Source organism: Falco peregrinus, chromosome 2 (assembly GCF_023634155.1).
Source record: "Falco peregrinus isolate bFalPer1 chromosome 2, bFalPer1.pri, whole genome shotgun sequence".
NCBI lineage: Eukaryota > Metazoa > Chordata > Aves > Falconiformes > Falconidae > Falco > Falco peregrinus.
The window spans coordinates 105900337-105921224 of NC_073722.1; the positions used below are offsets into that span (position 1 = coordinate 105900337).

At 52.6% G+C, this 20888-nt stretch overlaps 1 protein-coding gene across 5 annotated transcripts in view; it reads right to left on the reverse strand.

Moving 5' to 3' along the window:
* Positions 1 to 17408, reverse strand: part of LOC101922201 (NADPH--cytochrome P450 reductase) — a 31392-nt gene extending 13984 nt beyond the window's left edge. Inside the window, exons 1-3 of one of the 5 annotated variants that reach the window (XM_055794091.1) lie at positions 17296 to 17391; positions 14883 to 15018; positions 4129 to 4321 (exon numbers count right to left, since the gene is read on the reverse strand). In XM_055794091.1, the coding sequence (XP_055650066.1) occupies positions 4129 to 4307 (179 nt within the window). In that variant the 5' untranslated portion in view covers positions 4308 to 4321; positions 14883 to 15018; positions 17296 to 17391. Of the gene's footprint in view, positions 1 to 753; positions 1217 to 4128; positions 4322 to 9839; positions 9985 to 14882; positions 15022 to 17295 lie in introns of those variants that run through there. The other 4 variants (XM_055794092.1, XM_055794090.1, XM_027791138.2 and 1 more) reach the window with 4 other exon arrangements.
* Between the last annotated feature and the right edge of the window lie 3480 nt (positions 17409 to 20888).

Sequence of the window (20888 nt, forward strand, 5' to 3'; positions counted from 1 at the left end):
GGCAGCAAAGAGCTAATCAGCCTAAGGAGCTGGAGCAATTCCTGCCACAGGAAGCCCTACAAGCACCAGGGAACGGATTTCTCTATAGCTGAAGAACAGAGATAAGCCAATTTCTGCCCCAGACAATGTTAAAGACGGGGGGACAAGGGAGGGGGTGACACCCAGCATACCAATTGCCGTCTCGCCTGCATCTCCTCGGGGCAACATTCTGCACAACTCTGGAGCGGGTACATGAGAAAGAAAAGAAATCTGTGATTGAGCAACAGGCAGAGGAGGTACAGGTGAAGAATAAAAATAAATTAGTGCCTTCCCCAGCAACACCCCTGCGAGGAAGCGTGGTGGCCACGGCTGCATGGCAATCGAGAGCCATTCTCCCTAATGACATCTGCAGGGCAGGCTGCGGGAAGGCTGGTCTGGTGGTTTCAATTAAGTCTAAAAATGGTCAAAATGCAGGCGACCCTCAGTCGGCGGTATCCTGGCCTGCCCCACGCACGCATGTGTTACACAACACAGGTACAGGACATCTTGTACGTGGGCAACCTCTGCATGTGCTGGACTCTGCTCCTTCTCTGGGGGCTTCAGGCAGGAAACCAGCTCCACTTGGCTGTAAGGGTGAGGGATCAGCAAGCGCCTGAACCATGTCTGAACCCAGAGATGCATCGTCAGGGCAAGATCGTGACGTTTCCCGAGCCATGCAGACTGGTGGAGCCACGTAGGGTGAACCCAGCCCAGGTGCCATCCAGAACAAGGTACCTGGACCATGCAACTGTTCTTCCACAACCACGGGCAGCTGCAGCAGCAGCATTTCCTTTGCAGACCCTGCTGTGCCGATGTGGTTTGATCAAGATGTGCTGCTCAGCAGCAGCTCCCAAAAACCCCAGGAGGGTCACCAAGGTGCTGGACGCTGCATTCAGGTCAGCGACGCTGCTTGCACTCTGCCACGTTGCAAGCAAACCCATTAAAGCAGCAGCCATCGTGATGTCTGAATTGCTGTTCAGCATTTCCCCCCTCCAGTCTTCCAAGGCTGAAGTTGGGGGCCAAAGTGACACAACAGAAATCATCACCCAACACCATCCGATAAAGCAGTTCAGGACAGTTTGGCAAGTCAAGGCAGAGCTGCGAAGAGCATACTGAAGAAAAAAAGTGATGCCTCTGAAGGTCAAGGCTCTCCACTTCAGCTGCAGACAGCCCTGCCGAGGGCTCTCTGCTTTTATGGGTCTGGGACAGCTTCCCTGCCTGCAGACAGGCTTGCCCACGGGCCACCTTGCTATATCCAGCTAGCCACAGGCAGTGGCTGACAGCACGATCCTGTATCTTACAGATTTGCTTGTTTATCACAAAGGAAACTCCACCCCAGACTCAAGGATGACAGGAGGGAAAGGAAATCCGAGGCTGAACAAGCTTGTTTTCCCTACCCATTTCCCTCCTGGTGCCAAGTATCCCAGAAAACAACAAAAGCTGCAGGAAGTTGCCGTCTCTGTCCCGGAGGATGGATGTGCCACCAACCACAGCCTTGGCTTATGGGTCCACACTGCATCCACACCGCACCACACATCCACAACGCCGGGTGCAGATCTCAGCTCCTGGACATCCTTAGAATTCATTGCTGACTTTGAAAACTGAAAATCTCACTGGCTACAGAAGAAAAACATCTGATGTTGTTAAGTGTTGGTAACAGCTACATCTTGGGAAGGATACAGGAAATCTTTTCCGGTATGGCACCTGAATTTTGTGGCAAGACCAGCTTGCCACAACGACCACAGCAGGGCTGCAACAGGGTCAGGCTAAACGTATGGGGAAAAATTCTCACTCTTCACCTGCCTGGCTGTCACTTTTCCAAAATGCAGTTGTGTCAGACAAGGTCTGGAGCAACCTTGTCCCTCTGCCCTGGTTATCAGTGACAGGAGGTGCTGCTCTACCACAGCTCTGGCAGGGAGCAGTTGCACAGTGCTCCTCGCCAGCAGTCTCCCACGCAGGTGGAGAAGGCAGCACAGACCCCACAGGCAGAATGTCTGAGTCAGCTCAAAGCCAAAACCTCCAGCCACGCTCAGAGGGAAGCGCACATGCTGAGGTCCTGCAGCAGGACACGGTGGGAACACACACCCGGGGGGAGTCTGAAAGCTTCTCCGCAGCGCGGCTTCTCCGCAAGGTCACGACAGCCTCTGGAAGAGCTGCACGTGATGGGTGGAAACAGTCACAAGGACAGCGAGCACGGGAGCTCTCCGAGTCAGTCTGTGCCATGTTGGGATCTAATTTCAGATTGATAGTGCCATTTCTCCAGCCGGCTTAGCTCTCAGCGCAGCCGTTCTCGTTACGATTTCCAAACGCAACTGCAGGCCCTGATACGCACAGCATCCTGCAGGCACAAGGGGGAAAGTATCCGACTGATCCAATAAAAAAAATTCCCAAGGTAAAGCCAAGGAGGCACAGAAAGCCAGGCTGTACCAGCCACATGTGCACCCGTCTGCACAAGGTACCACAGCCAGGGACACTTCTTCCTTTTGAAACTCTCCCAGCCAGGAAACGTACTTTCCACCCTCCCGCAACACCAGTGCATGCAGCCTGCCTGCGAGTTTGCTCTCAGCTGTGTGCTACTCCTCCCATTACCCAGGGATTTCACAACAGACCTGGCATCCCAGGCTTGCCTTCAAGCAGAGGGCTCTGCCACCAGAGGAGAGGGTCATGATCTGACCAAAGCAGCAATGATGAGGCTGAACCTGCTCCTTTTCAGTTATGACCTGAATTACACCACAAACACTGGATGACAAGCCCTGAAAACTGGAAGCAGCGTTACCCACAAAGGTAGAAATAACAGACCTACAACGGCTTGCTGCGTTTGATTTAGCTTTCACACACAGGGTAACAGAAGCATCAATTCCCTGCTGATATGCCTTGGCTTATCACCAAACATCCTCATCTGAGCAGCCTACAGACAGGTCCTGCCAGAGCTTCTTTCCACAATGGGCTGTAACACTTGAAATGAAGGACTGAGACGTATCTCCTGCCAGAGCAGCACCCACTAAGTGCCACAGGGAGAGACCCACCTCACAGGACACCGTGCTGGTGCAACTGTATGCATTAAATCTGGAACCTACCGCAAGCAGCCAGACATTGCTTTCCCCATCCTCATGGCATGGCCTCAAGAACCATCCGCTCAGGACTGGGGGGCTCTACAGTGAATTTGCAGCCAGCATTAAATCCCAGAGGGCTGACCTTTGTTGTGTGGTTACCTTCTGCAAAGGAACGGAAAACACAGAGCTGGGCTAAGGCTGGCTTTCTCCCAAGGGCAAACCGTACCCACACAGGGATCAGATCCCAGGAGACTGAAGGGAAAGGTGCTGCACAACACCAATTCCCACCAGTTCTCTGCTGCAGTGGGTTTCAGACCTCTGTTTAGTGTTCTTACCAATGCCCCAGAGGAAACAAAGAATGAGCTAAAAAGTCCAGCAGAAAACTGACGTTAAGTTTGGTATGTGACCGAGATAAGGAACTAAATGCACACAGATCTCCACCAACAGGGCTCGCTCCTGGCCCTAAACCCTCTGCAGAAGACAGGGTGGAAGAAGGACTTCTCCCTCTCCAAACCTAGTCTGCTGCTGCTGCAGTAACCTGGCATCAAAGCCAAGCAAGTCTCACAAGAGCTGCCACGCAGCTCATGCCCAGGAACTACCTCCCAGCTCCCCAAAACTATTTCTTTTCTTCATAGCTAAAAGTAGGTAAGATTTGTGATAAGAAATCTGCTTAGAAGCAAGTCCACCTTTCCTCAGATTTATCTAAATATGACTTTTATCAGAAAACACATAGAATAGCCAAAGCAATCCTTAAGAGTTTTGAAGTACAGCCAGAGGCTTTTCTGCCTCGCTTGGGAAACTCCAAATTGCTGATTTGGGCCACACCGTGGGATAAGGCAGAACTGCAGCCTGGATCTTCCATGGGGATTTCTGCATTGTGAAGTGAACACACAGCTCACGAGAAACGTGAGGGGAGGGAAATGCACTTTGGGACCAAGTCCCCTCGCCTGCGGACCCCCTACAATCCAACTGAGCCTCCTGCAAAACCTCCAAGGACCTACCGTAAGCAAGACACAAAGCTACACTCACCCCGTGCTGCCTGAGAGTTGTTACTTACACTGATTGCATTTTGGGGAGGTCTGGGACTTCCTCTTTTTTCTTGCGGAAGAAGAACCAGTACGTAAAAAGCCCGGTGATGAGCGAGATGAGAAACACGTCCATCATGCTGAAGAGCGAGTCTTGCTGCGCAGGGCTGTTGGCAGGGGAGATGTTTTGTTCCATGCCAGCACCCCCCATGATGGTCAGAGGCACTGTAAGCAAAGAAAAATGAACACCAGCAGTCACACAGTGCCACAGAAGACCAAAGAGCATTAAGAGCCGTCCAGACTATGCTTTTTCACTATGCATTTAGTCTTACAAGCACAAGGCAGCCCAACAACTCTTTGGAAACAGAGGCTTTGCATCACAATAATGTGAGATCCTTTTGCATCCTGAGGTATCTCACTGGCCCACCAAGCTTTTCCATTCCCATTGCATCCATGCTGATCCATCATCAGCGGTGATTTCTGCTCTCCCTCTGCCAGCACTACTGGAGCAGCCCCACGTTCCAGCCAGGGAGCCCAACCTGGCTCCTACTAACAGCCCAGAGAAATTCACCAGGGACTCATGGCCAGCCTTTACTAAAGCCCTTACACACCACACAGCCATTAGTGGGGAAAGACCTCACTCTCTCAATCACCCCACACATCTGGGGCTTTCTCCCTCCTTTCCACAGGATGATACAATGCCCCAGACCTACTGCTGTGCTTATAAACCACAGGGCAGGACTGTGGCATGGTACTTCCGTGAGCATCCCTCAGGTCGTTACAACACAAATGCTGAATGCTCTGATTTGCTGCCCACCTCCACGTGCAGATTGGATTTACTATTCACCCCTTTTCAGGCCTCTAGCTTCCCAGTCCCCTCCGCTATCCTCCCTGGTTTAACTTCCACCTTCTTGAATTACTCCTTTCCACTTGCCAAGGCAGAGTTTAAGTGACTTGTGACTTGCCCACGGCCATACCCACAGTCCACGGTAGCTCAAGGATGAGCACCCAGTCTTCAAGCACCCGACTAGCCGTACGTCCCCTGTCCTTCCCCTGGGGAGCCACCCATCACTCACTCCCTCCTGCTGCTCTGCCAAAGCTCCGAACTCCTCTGACCCTAGTCCACATCACAAGATTATCTTCCCAACACACAAGGACACGCTCCATCCAAGTAAACAGATAATTAACTGAAAACTTGATTTGTAAGGGCAAAGTGACTGTCTTCTTGTACTTGGGCATCCTGCCAAACCAAGAGGCCAAGAACATTTGAACTTGCACACAGAAAAGTGACTCAGAGCCGTGAGGGTGCCACCGGAGAGAAAGGACATGTCCCATGGCTGAGCTGTGAGGGGAGAGTTAATCTGTTCAGCAAACCTGTGCCTGCCAGAGAAAAGCCCCCAGACAGCTTTCCAGGGGGCTAGAAGAGAAGCTGCAAACTCCAGGCTGCACCTGGGCTGAGAAATAAAACTGACTAAAGTTTAAGGTTATGCTAACACATTCAGGAGCTGGGAAGAAAAGGGGAGGTGATGGTCAGGGAGCACTAACAAGGGTGACCAGGTAAGGTCTTCAGCAAAGAACTCCTTGTCGTTACCCCTACAAAGGAAAAGCACAGCTTGGGAGAACATGAAGTACTCTGCCAGAGACCACCAGCTACAAAAGGCAGCCCTGCAGAGCATAGGGAGAAGTCCACAGCCACCTGGCAGCGATCATGGGTGAGCTCCTGGGTACTTTTGCAACCCAGCAGGTTCTCAACCCCACAAAAAGTTTAATTCGGTGGAGAACTTGGCAAGTGACTGTACTGCAAAGCTTCCCACAAGGTTCCCCGAGATGACACTAAGTGAGGAGCTGGAAGAAAAACATGTGTGGTGTGACTGCAGGCAAGCAACCTGCCCATTCCTTTCCATCAGGCAGGTCACCCTGTCCTCACTCCTTGCAGACAGGCTTTCCATCACTAGATCTCAGAGCCAAGCAAGAGCTGGGTGTTATTTCTGTCTAACTGTAGACTAAACTGTTAGTTAAAGCTTCCACAACTGGAGCTTATTTGCCAACAAGGCAAAGCTGCTGGCAGGGGCTCTCTCCTCCTCCTTACTGGGTTCCAGTAAATCACCGAGGAGGTGGTCTGGCAGCTGAGCCCAAGGGCAGGCACTGGTGGGAGGAAAAATGCTGCTGGTTTATTGTCTTCATTCCTGATGAAACCCCAGAAGTTTTAATTGCAAGCTCTTCCCCTCACAGCCAATGCACCTCATCTGTAGGAAGATCCCAGTCAGGAACTGCCAGGCAACCCATTCCCTCACACAGTTTTGGTTCTCGTAGTCTTGCTCATCATTTGAATTGCTCGTTACGTGGCAGGGCAAAGAACCCGAGGGCTGCTGCGCAATGCTTCCCCTCACGCACAGCACAGCCCCAACTCTTCTGCAAAGAGATGGAGGCAGCAGTGCCCAAACACAGGCAATAGGCAGCCGGGATCAACACCTCCAACACTGCAAGGTGCTGGTTTGTTGGGTTTGTTTTTTGTTTTTTTTTCAGTGCCAGCTTCCATTGCCCAAATTACATGAAGGTAGCCAGGGAATGGTCACGTCATTAAGTTTATCCTCAGCTTGTCTTTCACTCACTTTCCTTGACAAGCACTTTCCTATGGCACATAAGGCTATGACAAACCATGGGGAAGAAAAAAAACAAACGCCAAAATCCAAGGCTCATAGAGACCATGCTAAGCTGATTTTTGGGCAGGAGCTGCACCCTTTCCCATCCGAGCACCAAATCCAGCACTCGCAGCAGCTGAGCCCTAAGAAAGCCTCCTTGCACGGAGCACAGCAGCATCCCTTGTAACAAAGCGCACAGGGAGAGGAGTTTCAAAGCCAGGCACGTCTCTGGTGAGCGGCCACCAGCCTGGGGTGGAATGCGTACAAGCTGCAAGCACCTGGCCCCACAGCAATTCCCCTCCCAGCTCCAGATAGCTCAGACAGGGATATCAGCCAGCTGCCCTTACACAAGGCAAGAGAATGAGTTCATGAGCTCATCAGCAAGGCAAGGGCCAGCAGAAATCCATCGCTGTGCCCAAAGCAGCACAGCTTCTGGCCACACAGAGCGGAGGGGACAAGCAGCAGCCACGATGGGGTTTGCTTTTTCAAGCCTCCCGAGGCAATCTGCTCTCGCAGGTAGCAATGCCTTGGAGAGAGGCACCCTCAGGAAGGAAGCTCCCAGGAACGCCGCGTGGACAGACACGGGGGAGGAAGCCATACCATCTCCTGGCATTCACCACACTGCAGCTCTCCAGCACTTCAAAGGGGAACCTACAGCTGCTGCCAGACCACCCGCTCACTCCCCACAGCCAGAGGGAAGAGTTATTTCTGGAGGCTTACGCGTCTGGTGCATGGACCAGAATCCTGGTTTGGTCTCCTCTCTTCATTCACAACTCTCCATAGCATAAAGGCTATACACTGACCTCTAATCCTGGAAGGAAACAGTCATTCTCTAGTGATGGAACCTAAGACTCAAGAACTGCTTTAATTTTGATGTTGGGCTCCATCTGGTCCTGGACATTTAGACTCAAGTCCTATATCCTAGCTACAGGGCTTTCTTTTTGCTTTCCCTTCACCATCCCCACCCTCAGGAAAAGGTTTGCTTAGGTGTAGCAAGAGAAAGGCAAAGATGTGGAATTAGACCTCACGCTTCTTTACATAAAGGGCTGTCATAACTCAGAAACTTTATTTAACTCCACCTAGCACAGGAAGATTGTTCCTCAATCTCACTCTTTGGTCATAACTATTATTTCCCAGAAGTTTACAGCAATTCATTTTCAAATACATGTCCTGTCCTAACATCCAGTGAAAATAAACCTGACTCTTACTTGGAACTTAGTTATCCTGGAAATCCTGCGGTCTCTGGAAGGACACCAATAGAATCAGGCCAGACTTTTAAAGGGGAAAAGAAATTTGATGCAGAATTTCCCCCGACACCAGTTTCAAGGTTAGTTATTTTATCCCAAATGTTTATTATATCTTCAAATCAAGGTAAGACAGACTTCCATTTCCACACACACACCTTTTTTTCTTTTTAATCATGGCTCCAGTTCCTAGATCCTTGCTTATGCACACTGTATCTGGTGTAAAGCATTCAGTCTCAGCTGAGATGTGAGGCATCTACGTCACACAGAAAAGTCACAACAATTTGAAAGATTGCAATCAAGCAATGCTGTACTTTAGCACGGCTTTCCAGCCTCTGAATGCAGCTTCTAAACGGGTGAATTTATTTGATACATGGCAGCTCACAATCAGTCAGCCACCGGGGATCCTCGCTGCACATCTCCATGCTACCCAACAGATGCACTTCCTTCTTAGAGTAAAAAAAAAAAAAAAAAAAAAAAAGAAAAATTGTATTCCTAATTTTCATGCCCATCTTTGAAGCAAAGAACTGGGAGCTAGTACCAGGCATCCTCAAATCCCCCATGATTTCCATATAGCCTAAAAGTGCTATCAGGTCACACGGTTACAAATACTAAAATATAAATAAAAATAGTATTAGAACAGACATGACAGCACAGGGAGTGCCCTAAAAGCCATGTAGTCAGCACGAGACCCAAAAGATCTATTCCTCCCCCTCTCTTGCACACAGCTGACCGCATCAACAGATGATGCAGCAGATGCCCCTGAAAGCAGGCTGGAACACAACACCACGGTCATGAAATGTGGCTGGGAGGTCTCCCTTTCTGCAAATATAGGGATGTTTCTGCAAGTCACATTGTACTATCTTCTAGTATGACCAAAAAGCCTTGGCTCTGAAGCCAAGTTGGTGATTTGGGCAGGAATTTGGCTCTTTGTGAGCTTGAAGGAGGTGGATTTTTTTTGTGTAACGTCTGTGATGTGTTTCAAGTGTCTCAGGACAATTTGACTTCCCGGTCCCAGACCAGGACTGCAGCCTGCAACTCTTGCCCCAAAAACAAGTGACCAAGCTCTGTGCTTGACTCTCCTCTGGCCTGTGCCATCACAAGCATGCCGTGACCCACAGCATCAGCCCTGCTCACGTGAAAGGGAAAGGAGAAGGAAGGCTGCTGACCAAGCGCAGCTCGGGGCTGCTCACTGCTCCCACCTCCAGTAACCGATCCCCGGGCTCCAGCCGGCCAGCTGATCACAGCCAGTAGCACCAAGAAGCCCCCGTGTTCAACTGAAGACAGCAGAGAGGGCTCCCCACAATCCCTGCACACCCGTGTGGTGATAGGCACGAGTCCTGCTGTGCCCTACGTGCGCTGCGTGCCCTGGCACGGGGCAGCACAGAGGCTGCACCCCCATCTCCTGTGCCCCAGAGATTACTGAAACAGTTTTCCCAATGGGAACTGAGCAGCATCAGCACCCTTTGGACACCTGCAGATAAACTCGGGAGCTGCCAGCAGCAGCTCTATTTTGCAGTACGTGCAAAATAAATCTCTGACGACCAGAGTCAAAGGAGGAACTGAGTGACATAAATGCACACAGTGCCATTAGTCACCCTCTGCCCAGCACCCACACCAGTGCCAGGCACCATTCAAAGGGAGCTCAGCAGGGCGCAGGCAGCCAAGCCTTCCCCAGCCCGCAGCAAGGTCCAGGCTGTCTCAGCGGAATGCTAGCAGGGACGTCAGGTGGCTGAAGTCAAACCGTGCCCGCAGCAAGAGCTTGCCTTGTGCCTCGGCCGTACCCTCCCACTGCCAGCACAAGCCCTGCAGTGCCCAGCCCCTCTCCACTAACCGATCTCCACTAACAACACTCACCAAAGGACGGCTTTCCAGTTTCTTGTCAACAGGAATCCACACAAGTCACCACCACATCTAAACGCGACGCACACTCAAAAAGCCACCGGTTCTTTCAGACTGGATCACTCCAGACTCCCAGTAAAAGCCCCACTGGGGAAGGGGACAGGACTGGTAGAGCTGACTTGGCAGAGCACTCTTCTTGCTCTCGGCAGCCACATGATGATGACCCTCATGCCACTGACTCAGCACATGCATTGCATTAGTGAACAAAGCGGAACCACAGCTGTCACGATTTCTAGTGCTGGAAGCCCTGCGTGGCTGGGGACGTCAGCGTTACCACGAGGTGTGCCAGAGCCGGAGTCCCTAGGTGCAGGTGGGTGCGCATGACTAGACCACCCTTCCCACCACATGCCTTGCCTGCCCTAGGCATCCCCCTTTCCTGTGCTGACCATTCTTGCACAGGACCACGGCACAGCACAGATCAGGGGCATGACTGGCTTCCAGAAGAAGCCTTCAAAAAGCCCGGTTTTAAAGCTGAGATCAATTATTTCCACTGGCATCATGGCACAGCCCCAGAAGACAGCTTCAGGATAGAGGGGAGACACACAACAGAGATGAGCAGCCAGAGCAAAGGGAAGCTCCTTCTCTTTGTACAGCACCAAGCTGCAGCCTGAGCTTTAGAAACAACAGCAAAATGGGAAGACTGAATAGAAGCTAACTTAACTGAAACACCTAGGAGGAACAAAAAAAAAAAAAACCCACAAAAAACCACTCAGCAACCTTCTCACAGGACCCTATTCCCATGGCATCTGCAAAGCTGGTCGAGAGCTCACACAGACGGCAGCACCAGAAGGAAGCTGAAGCGAGCCCCTGTTGCTCCACACAGCAGTGGCAGTGCAGGAGAAGGAAAAGACTTGCTTACAAAGAGGAATGCAGTCTTGTGACCAGCAAAGGGTTTCCTTCTTTCACCCACTAAAGATACAAGACAGGAGGGTTACCAGCGTGTGTCAGGAAGAGAAGCCCCACAGACAGAAGCCCACAAGGAAGGAGGAGAGGCAACTGCAGAAGGAAAGCAGGGCTGTGGTGGAGATGACATTTCTGCCCGGTCTCTTACGAATCCCACCGCAGAATCCCACCGCAGCGAGGGCTTTCTGATGTGCTAGTGTGTGGTATTAGGCCAGGAGACCCTTGGGGCAAAACCAGATGGCCTCTCATTCCTCTTTGGGTATGAATGCAACCGATTAGAATAAGAAATTCTGTTTACATCAGCCTGTGCCAGTCTCAGCAAGCCTCAAATTAGCTTTTTCCTTTCCTTTATAGTAAAAGGAGACCTGGCAAGAAAAGTGGTCCTTTCCAAAACAAAAGCAGACCATCAACACAGGCACTCAGATCCAGGTTATTTAACATTACCCCTTCAGCAGCCCTTGGATTAGCCTTTTCTCTGCACAGATTGCATTTCCCATCAACAAGAAGCTTTTGATCCAACCAGACACCAGACAAGTGGCCATGCCTGGGCTCCCTGCTCCGGGGGGGGGGGGGCGCTCATCCTGCAGGTGGGCTCCTGGGGAAGGAAAGTGTGGGGGGAAGCCTCATGGCTTCCTCGCCCCATCAGCCTTGTTTTAACCCCCCAAGTTGGTGCTCGCTGTGAAACAGGGCAGCGACTGCACCCAGCGAGGGCCAAAGGCGTGCTTTCCTCGCCAGGGCAACAGTGAGCAGTGATCCAGGACTGACTTCCACCAGTACCTGCAACAGCGAGGTTCAGCTTTCACTACACATGACAGCTCACCATGCCTAGCACTTCTGCATCACTTTCTTCCCACATATTTAAAAAACAAGTATTCCCACCACAACTTCCCATTAACCACCACCCCCAGCTCAATGAAGAAGGGTGGAAAGCAGCAGTCTCCCTTGAACACTAGAAAAGTTGCCTCTCCACGGGCCTCCAATGCTTCCACCAGCTCAGAAATCCCCATGTGAACACAGAACTCGGCTGCAGCAGCACCTCAAGCAGGGGTAAGAAACACAGAAGCTGGTTTTTTTTGTGAAACAGAACAAATTACTCTTGCAAGGTCTCTTCTAACCAGGCCTTGACACACCAGCTCAGACATTGGCAGAACATCTATTTTAGGCACGAGGCAGATGCTGAGCATGCATCAGTCAGTCTGAAGCTTGAAATACTGCATATTTGAACTTTCACTGTCACACTTGGATTTTTTTCCTGGTCAGTGGGTCTTATTCAAGGCCAGCAGAGCAGTTGTAAAAGCAAGGAAGAGAACCGAGGAACAGTTTTACTGAAGCAGAAAGCAACTCTACCCTATGGATATACCAAGGGGTGGGGGGGGGGGGGGGAGCTGTGCAGGGAGCCCAGTACACTAAATCAAAAGGACTTAAGGAGTTATCCAACACAAAAATGAATTCAAACTTGACAAGCTGTCTGAAAAGAAAGCAACCCAGAATAACTACATTTGCACATTTCCTTTCACCAGATAAAAGCCCATCTCTCAAACTTTAAACAAGGATGTGTGGCATCTCACCAGCTTAGGCACCCGAACACCTTCCTTCACGCAAATTAACATGAGCCAGTACAGGAAAAAAAAAGCACTTCAGGATTAACAGGATAAATAAAACCTGAGAACAATGGGTAAACCGAACCCCCTTGCTAACTAATACTGTTCCTCCCAGTCCCAGGGAGGAACAAATTCAGAGCATCGTCTGAATGGAGGAACAGGGGTCTCAACACCACCCATATTCAGGAGCCGGGACAAATCTGTATGGGTTGTAGACCACCCCATCGCTAATTATCACAGGCACTATGCAGTCACATCAACTGCTCAGAGGGCAATGCTGCAAAATCTTAGGAGCAACCCATTCAGGCGCATGCATTTTGCATAGTTCAGGTCCTGCTGAAAATGGGGGTTTTTTAGCATCAAGAGGGGAATATGGTATTTTTTTCAGCAGCCTCTTCTGCAAGTGTTGTTCTGCAAGTGTTGCACCCAACGCTGCCACAGCTGAAAGTTCAGTTCCTCCAAACAGGCTGTTTGCTTACCCCTGCCTGCTTTTGTTGAGGGTTGGTGTGACAAGCTGTGATTTTGCCTGCAGCACTACAGGGAGGGGAGCCCTGCGGACAGGGTTGGTAGCCACGGATTTTGACCTCTTCCACAAGGAGGAGTTTGGAGAGAAAAACCCACTCACGGCTGTTCTCATTTGGGAGGTTTCCTTTGAAACTAACAGCTGGAAGAGCATCAGAGGGACACGATCAAATAGATCTTGCAAAGGTTTAAGAACTGTAGTCTTAAGGCCTCCAGTCAAAATAGTGTTTGGGGGATTTATTTAAGGAAAACCAAGCACTGTTTGGATGGAATCAGGACATTTTGTATTTATAAGGTAGCTTTCCTCTGAGGATGCAAGAGCTTTTCAGACATGACTTCAGCCTGTCTCCTATGTTGCTGTACAGGAAGGAGGTGTTACTGCATGATCCTTACATCCCGTGGGAACTCAGCCAGGGATCTGTCCTCCTGGTCCCAGATCCAGGTTTCACATCTGGCTGCCCTGTTAGGAGTGTGTGAAGTCACCCTACAAACCTCCCAGGCTGTTACAGGTAAGATTATCTGAGCTCTATTTCATGTTACCGAACGTTTGTGAAATATAGGCAACTACCCAGCCCAGCCCCCTGCAACCACACACAGTCACGTGCACCAGCACACCTCAGAAATCAATCCCATACCCAAAGCAGGTGTCCCCATGTCAAAAAGGGCCACGGGCCACAGGACAACAGACAAGTCAGGCAGGGAATAAGCAAGGTCACAGGCTGAAAGGCTGATCCCCAGTTGCAAAAACAGCACTCCCACCCCACTACGGTCAACATAAACAGAAGGTACTTGACACGGGATATTTTTTTTTTCCCCTTCAGAGCACAAGCTGCTCCTCTTACCTCCAGCAGTTATGCATACAGCCCTGTTTCACAACCAGGGCTTGCACAATCCTTGCAGGCTTTTTACCAGCTTGCTCCTCCAACGCTTGGAGTTAGCTAGAACAGAGAGATGCTAGCAATGACCCGTGAAAGCAAGTCAATAGATGCATTTCACAAGCAACCATGCAGCAAGATCCAGCATACTTGCCAGTGCCACAAAGACAGACCTACCAACTCCCTACAGAATTGCCCATGCACTGCTGAGCCAGATTTTCCAAGGAGAAAAATCCAACCCCATCTTTAACTCCAGCCTCCCCATCTCCTACTCCTTACAGGGAGAATGGAAAGTTAGTCAATAACTCTACCTCATTCCTCGCAAAAGAATAACTAGAGGCCCAGAAGTGGCTGATAACTAACCAAGAACACTACAATAATCTGCCACCGCAGATCAAACTTGGCCACTCTTGGGACTTGTGGCCCTAAAGAAGCCACTAGAGATACAAGCACTCCACTTCCGCTCTTTCTGGATTCCATAAATGATCAGCAGCACACAATTGACTTGAATGTTTACTTCGGGAGAAGCAGCAAGAGATTACAAGCAGCCTGTAATTATTTGTTCTGATATATGAAACTTCAAACTCTATAAAAAACCAATCTTGGCAGAGGTGCACCTGTCACTGCAGGGCTTGTGACTCACTCTCAACAATAGTATAAAGTAATCTCACCACTCGGATCAAATGATCACATTGGGAAAGCAACTTATGCAAGTTCTACAGGTTGTGTTTTTAGAGGTAGGAGAGCCCATGTCACGAAACAGAACAAAGTTCAGTGTCAGCAAAGGTAACGGCTGGGTGGCTTTCTTTTATACCAGAGCAGAGGGATGGGGAGGAGATAGCAGGATCAAAGACGTGAGCAGGGAACCCTTTTCCCTAGTCCTCCAGGATCGAGAGAACATGGTATTTTGGCTGTGTTGCAACAGCCAAAGGAGAGAGTAAAGATCAAATGGAATTTCACTCCAGACACAGTTCCACATGCCGCTTTCAATGTGGGTGAACTGGGTAAAGAAACCATTACTCCCAGCTCCCAGCCACCCTCCCCAAACCCAGCTGCCCCCACAGATGCTCCACAACCTGCGATGCTCAAGAGGTTACCTTGCACCTACGGTTCTGCAAACAAGCACTGATGGGGCCTGTGAGCTCCAGCACAAAGGGTGGCGAGCCACGGGGAGAGCCTCCCTCAAAACAAGACAAGGAGTTTTGGTCGTATGGCCCCGTCAAACTCCTCCAGCTGCTTTGGAAGAAACAAAATAAAAGTTGCTGAAGGCACTTACTTGCTCAACCATGGCTACCCAGAAGGCACCACCCGATAGATTATGGACTGAACAGGAGGCGCCTACAAAGCGATGACAAAGCAAGAGATTTTACTCCGTCACAATTAGATCAGGACTAATTAACAGAGGGTTAGTGGTGTGACACTCCTCCTTCCTGCCCACACTTCATCTTACTCTCCTTGTTAGAAGATGAAGAGAAAGTGTTCAGTTGCGTCAGTTGGGTTTTTTTGCCCTGTAGCACCAGTAACCTCCCTGTTTCTGTCCTGCTTTACAGAAAAGTGTTTTGCAAATACAGTTCTCGTGCACCATCGCATCCACGTGCAACACAGAGGACTCTCTCAACCCACACACTGTGCCATGCACAGCCCGTTTCAGGGCAATCAACCAGCACAAGATGCATCCAAAGGAAAACCAAGAGCTGTACTGGGACAACATCAGGTTTTCCAGGAGGGATCTGGTTCACCAGCCCTTCTGTGACAAAACACCAGTTTCCTCACCTGCAGCAGATTAATCTGCAAGTTTGCTTTGCATGTGCACAACAGAAATCAGGATTTCTTACAGAGCTACAAAAACATTGGAAGAAAGCACATTCCCCTTCATCTAGCAAAAGGGATGTGTGCATCAACGCACCCCACTAAGCGCAGCTCTGCCGGCTGGCAAAAAAAAAAATATTAAATCATGCAGCCGCTCACTACAGTCCACACAAAGGATAAAGCAGTATGGAAGAAAGGATGCCCCCATCAACACTAGCACTGGTTCACTTTCAGGATTTAAAAACAGAGACCTGATCCTTCCCTGTGCTTCTCAACTGGATATCATGTTTCTGCTTTTTAAAAAAGCTGTAGAAGTATAAACTCATTCCAGTTTTCCAGACTTGCTCAGATCAGGCAGAAAACCTCTGCAATCCTTCTGCTCTATATGCATTCCACTAAGCACTACTATTCCTTCTCACGCTCTGAGAGCTAACCCATGGTCTAAACACTGGCAGACCAAAGCACACCCCAAGGTGCACCAGCTGTGCTTACTCCTGCAAGTCAGTCAACTTCCTAAGAATCAATTCCACACCGATGACTAACTCCCAGCATCATGATCCAGGTATATTCACCCCCTCTCCAGCTTTAATATTCCAAGAGAGGGGGTTTTCCATTATTTCCTTCAACAGGGACATTCCCTAAGGCAATGATTTCACTTTGCAAAGCAATACCATCAGGAAAAGACAGGGGCAAACAGTCTTTCAACATCCCAGAGGTTTATAAAGAGCAAGAGGCAGAACAACAGCAAACCAGCCCAGCGTGCAGCAAAGGCATCAGTCAGATGCCGTGAAAAACGTTCTGCAGAGAAGTGCCAGAAAAAGAAGTTAATTGAAAGGTTTTAACCAGCAGCAGCCTGGGATGGGGTAAGCACAAGCAGCCCCTGAGTGCAGTGGAAGCGAGGCAGGGGGGGCAGCACCCTGGAGCACCCCCTTCCCCAGCTGCCCACCCTGCCTCACACCCCCTCCTCTGCCCCAAGGCAGGGGACCCTGCCGCCTGGGTGCTGGCTAGCCCCCCGCCCCACAGACCCAGGGAGCCAGGCATTAGAGGGGCACCCCCACCCCCCAAATAACAGGGGGCCCACCCATGCCAGCCCCCCATAAAGGGGACTCTAGTCACACCAGTCCCCCCAATAACAGGGGGCCCACCCATGCCAGCCCCCCATAAAGGGGACTCTAGTCACGCCAGCCCCCCAATAAGGAGAAGCCCACCCATGCCAGCCCCCCATACAGGAAACCCTAGCCACACCAGTCTCCCCAGGAAACCCTAGCCACACCAGTTCCCCCAGTAAGGGGGGGGGGGCCAGCCCCCCCATGCAGGTGACCCTAGTCACACCAGTCCCCCCCAGTTAAAGGGACCCACTCACGCCATCCCCCATACAAGAGACCCTAACCATCCCAATCTCCCCCACCACAGGACCCCAGTCACACCAGCCCCCCCCATAACAGAGGCCCAGTCACACCAGCCCCCCCCATAACAGAGGCCCAGTCACACCAGCCCCCCCCATAACAGAGGCCCAGTCACACCAGCCCCCCCCATAACGGGGGCCCACCATCCAGCCCCGCTCCGAGGGATGCCGGCCCTCTCCGCTCCGCCAGAAAGGGCCCCGCTGTCCCGGCCCGGCCGCCCCCACCACAGGGGACCCACCCCGGGCCCCGCTGCCCCGACGGCCCCAGCCCAGGGAGCCCCGGCCCCGTCACCCACCGGCCCGGCCCGTTCGACCCCGGCAACGGCGCCCCGCAGCCCCGGCGCGGCCGGCACGTAGGGAGGACCGCACCACGCGGGCACAGGAGCGGGGGGAGAAACGCTCCGCCCCCGCCCGCCCGCCAATGGGCTGCGGGCGCGCCAGCCGGTAGGGATCCCCCCCTTCGCGGCGGCGCGGTTGGTACGGCCCCACGGCGCCAGGTGTAGGGGGGTCTTAAAGGGACAGGGAGCAGCGGGGAGGGCGAGGGGTCGGGGTTAGGGTCAGGGCGGGGTGCTGGGGTCAAAGGTCAAGGTGGGTGTCAGGGATCGGGCTCAGGGAGCTGTCAGGGGTCGGAACGCAGGGTAGGGTGGGGGTGCGGGGGCGGTTAGCATTAGGGTGCAGTGTGGTCAAGGGTAGGGGTCAGTGCTCAGAGGGCTAGGGGTCAGAGGTCACAGTGGGGCAGGGGTCAAGGTGTGGGGTCAGGGTTAGGGCCGGCATTGTAGCTGGGGGGGGGGGGTGAGTATTGGGGCCAGCATTGGGTCAAGGTGGCATCTGGGTTTGGGGTCAGGACTGGGGTCAGGTTTGGGGTTATAGCAAGGGCAAGGCTGGGGTCAGTTTTGGGGTCAGGTTAGGGGTCACAGCAGGGTCAGGGTGCGAAGCAGCCTTAGGCACAGGCCCTGTCTGGGCCAGGCCCCCCAGGCCCCCCAGCTGCAGCTGTGCCCAGTGCCTGGGTGCCCTCAGCAGCACCGCAGGACCCCAGCCCCCTGCTGCCCGGAGCAGGGCCCACGGGGGTCCCTGTGCAGAGGCTGGCACCCATCGGTGGGTCACCACCAGCCCTCCTGGGGGGCTGAGGGGCTGCTCTGCCTGGCCAGCCTGCAGCCAGGGCAAGCAAATGCTCCTGATTTACCCACAGCAAGGGGGTTCGGATGCTTTGGGGTGCCTTTCTCTAAACACTCACCCTGCTGCCACCCCCGCGTTGCACAGGCAGCTCCAGAAACATCCCCAGTGATGCTGGTGGGGAACGTTTCACACCCTGGCTCCCGGTGGCACGGAGGGAGCGGTGCCTTCCCCTCACCTTTCTTTCTGAACCTGGGTCATGACTCTGCTGAGCCCAGCTTGGCCACAGCTTGCCCTGACCCCACCGAGCAGCCCCACTGCCAGGGCCCAGCCCCCGGCATCGTGCTGGGGTCACCCAGGGGCTGGTTCCCTCCCTCGGCCTGAGCATATGCTGGCACAACCGAGGTCACAGTCCTGCCACTATCGCCGTATTGACGCTGGCTTCAGAGTCAATAAAACCCTTGGGGAAGGTGCAAAGTCTGCGCCAGCTGAGGGGCAGGCACCCAAGGGTCCAAGAGGGGGCACGGACCCCAGAAGCACCCACTGTGGGGCAGCAATGCCCAGGGCTGCGGGGACACCCCCTTTTACAACGGCATCTGAGCAAAGGGCTCAGGGGTGCGTGGCCACCCAGGCACCACTGTCACCCACATTGGCTCCGGGACCAGCCCTGCAGGGGCTCCCCAGGGTAGAGGCTCCTCAGGGTGACTCCAGTCCGTGACCATCCCCCGCAGGGTGAATGGCCACAGGTTAAACATTGCAGTGGCCGGGATGCACCCACACCAGCCCCAAGGGGACGGCAGAACAGAGCTGGCTGATGGTTTGGGGTCATCCTCAACCCATCAGGTGCCTGGAGCAGGGATAGGCATTGTGGCACAGCCCATCCCGTGCTGTTCCCGTTAGGGAAGGGGGGTGGCATCTCATCACATGCAACCTGAACACCCCAGGGGGATGGGGAAGCAGAGCCTGGCCAGCCCGCAGGGTCCCATCCAGTCAGTGCTCTGTTTCTACACATCTCTCTCCCACCTGCCACCAGGCATGTTGGGCTCACCCCTGGCCAGTCTCCTCCATCCCCAGGGCCGAGCTTTTGGCCGTGGAGCCTCCACAGTGCCAGCAAACAATCTGGGACCCAGTGGGACCTGGAGGTGATGTTTGGCCGCACCCTGGCCCTGGTGCAGGTAACCCAGCCCCCAGCGCAGGGTACCCGGCTGCAAGCGCATGCTTTGCCACAAATGAGTGACAGGAAAGCAAAGAAACACAGACCTGGTTTTCTTCCAGCATCAATGCCTCCTGCCAGGTCTCCCCGTGCTGCAGGACCCTGTTGCTCCCAGATGGAGCAGTGATGCAGATTCAAGCCAGTTCTGCTTTCCTCACACACCCCCGACTCTTTTTCCCTTGCACCATGGGGGGTGCACAAGAGGGGACGGAGCTGGGTTCTCCCAAATCATCCTTCCCGTAGCACGACCGCTACCCCGAGCATGGGGGAACAGCCGGCTCAGCTCCCAGTGCTTGTCCCCAGACACTTGTCACTCTGCAGTGACCCCTGAGGATACGGGACAACCCAAGGGGCTTTCCTGTCTCGTTGCCTCCAGAGCAGATGCAATCCTGATGCTGAAAGAAGTGGCAGTTTTACTGGGAATGCGCCAGAGGCACAGAATAGCAAACCTTCAGGGGCAGCACGGTCCCCAGGAGCAAGCCATCCCAGCCTGAAGTGGGGGTTTATTGGTTAAGGATTTTTTTCTTTGTTATTTTTTCCCCTCCTACCCGCTTTAGGAACTTTAATTCTCTATCTCCCCTCCAAGGAAATGATCTGGTACTGCAACGGGTGATCAGTGATGTTGCTGTGAGCTTAGTTAGGCAAATGCCAAAGCCCAATGAGCTGGTGATTTTTACCTCACTCTCTTACAAATGTAATTCCTCTTTTCAGCCTTGGACACAACGTTTGCAAATGCCTCATCCCAACTTCTTCCCTCCCTCCCTCCCAGCAACTTCCCTTCCCTGGGCAAGGAGTTCCCAGTTTGCCACAAACCCTGGGGAACGGGAACTTGCTTGGACTCCACAGAAGGACCTCAGCTGGTTTATACAAAAGCATTTCACTGTGAAACAGCTGCCTACAGGAAAGGCAGAGAACAGATTTCACTAGGAAAAAAAAATCTTTGCAAACGCCTGTCTGAAGGCCACTGAAGACTGGTACAACACGCTGCAAGTGACAGGCAGGTGCCGAGGCAGTCATGCAGCTGGGATTGGAACAGCCCTGGCGACACGGTGGAAGCTGTAGAGGTCAGAGAGACCCACTGACCTGCCAAGGTCACCAATAAACTCACCAAAGAGTTGGGAGCAGAAGGAAAAAAACCCCAAACTGTGAGTTTGTGCCCATCCTGCCACATCCCATCCCCAGGGCTCACCTGGAAAGCTGTGGCGGTTGCCTTGTCCCAGCGTGGAAAGGTTAGTGGCTGGTACCTGCTCCTTGCACAGGGGCATGTCCCTCACTGCCAAAACAGCCCCTCCTGGAAAGAGGTGGGCTGTCTGCCCCCCACACCAGGCAGGCTTGGGGCTGGTCTCGCTGCCAGCAGCCACACTACAATGACTCTTACAGCCCAGGGCTTCCTTTATCACTGTAAAGCCATGAAACTACTCACTGGAAACACGCCATCCCTTTAGAGGCTCTGCAGGGAGAGTAGTTCTCTTACTAGATCAACCGATAAATTCAGAAAGGAAAATAACCAGATTCCAGCCCCACAAGCATTTTCCAGTGTGCAGTACCACTCATCCCCGGTGC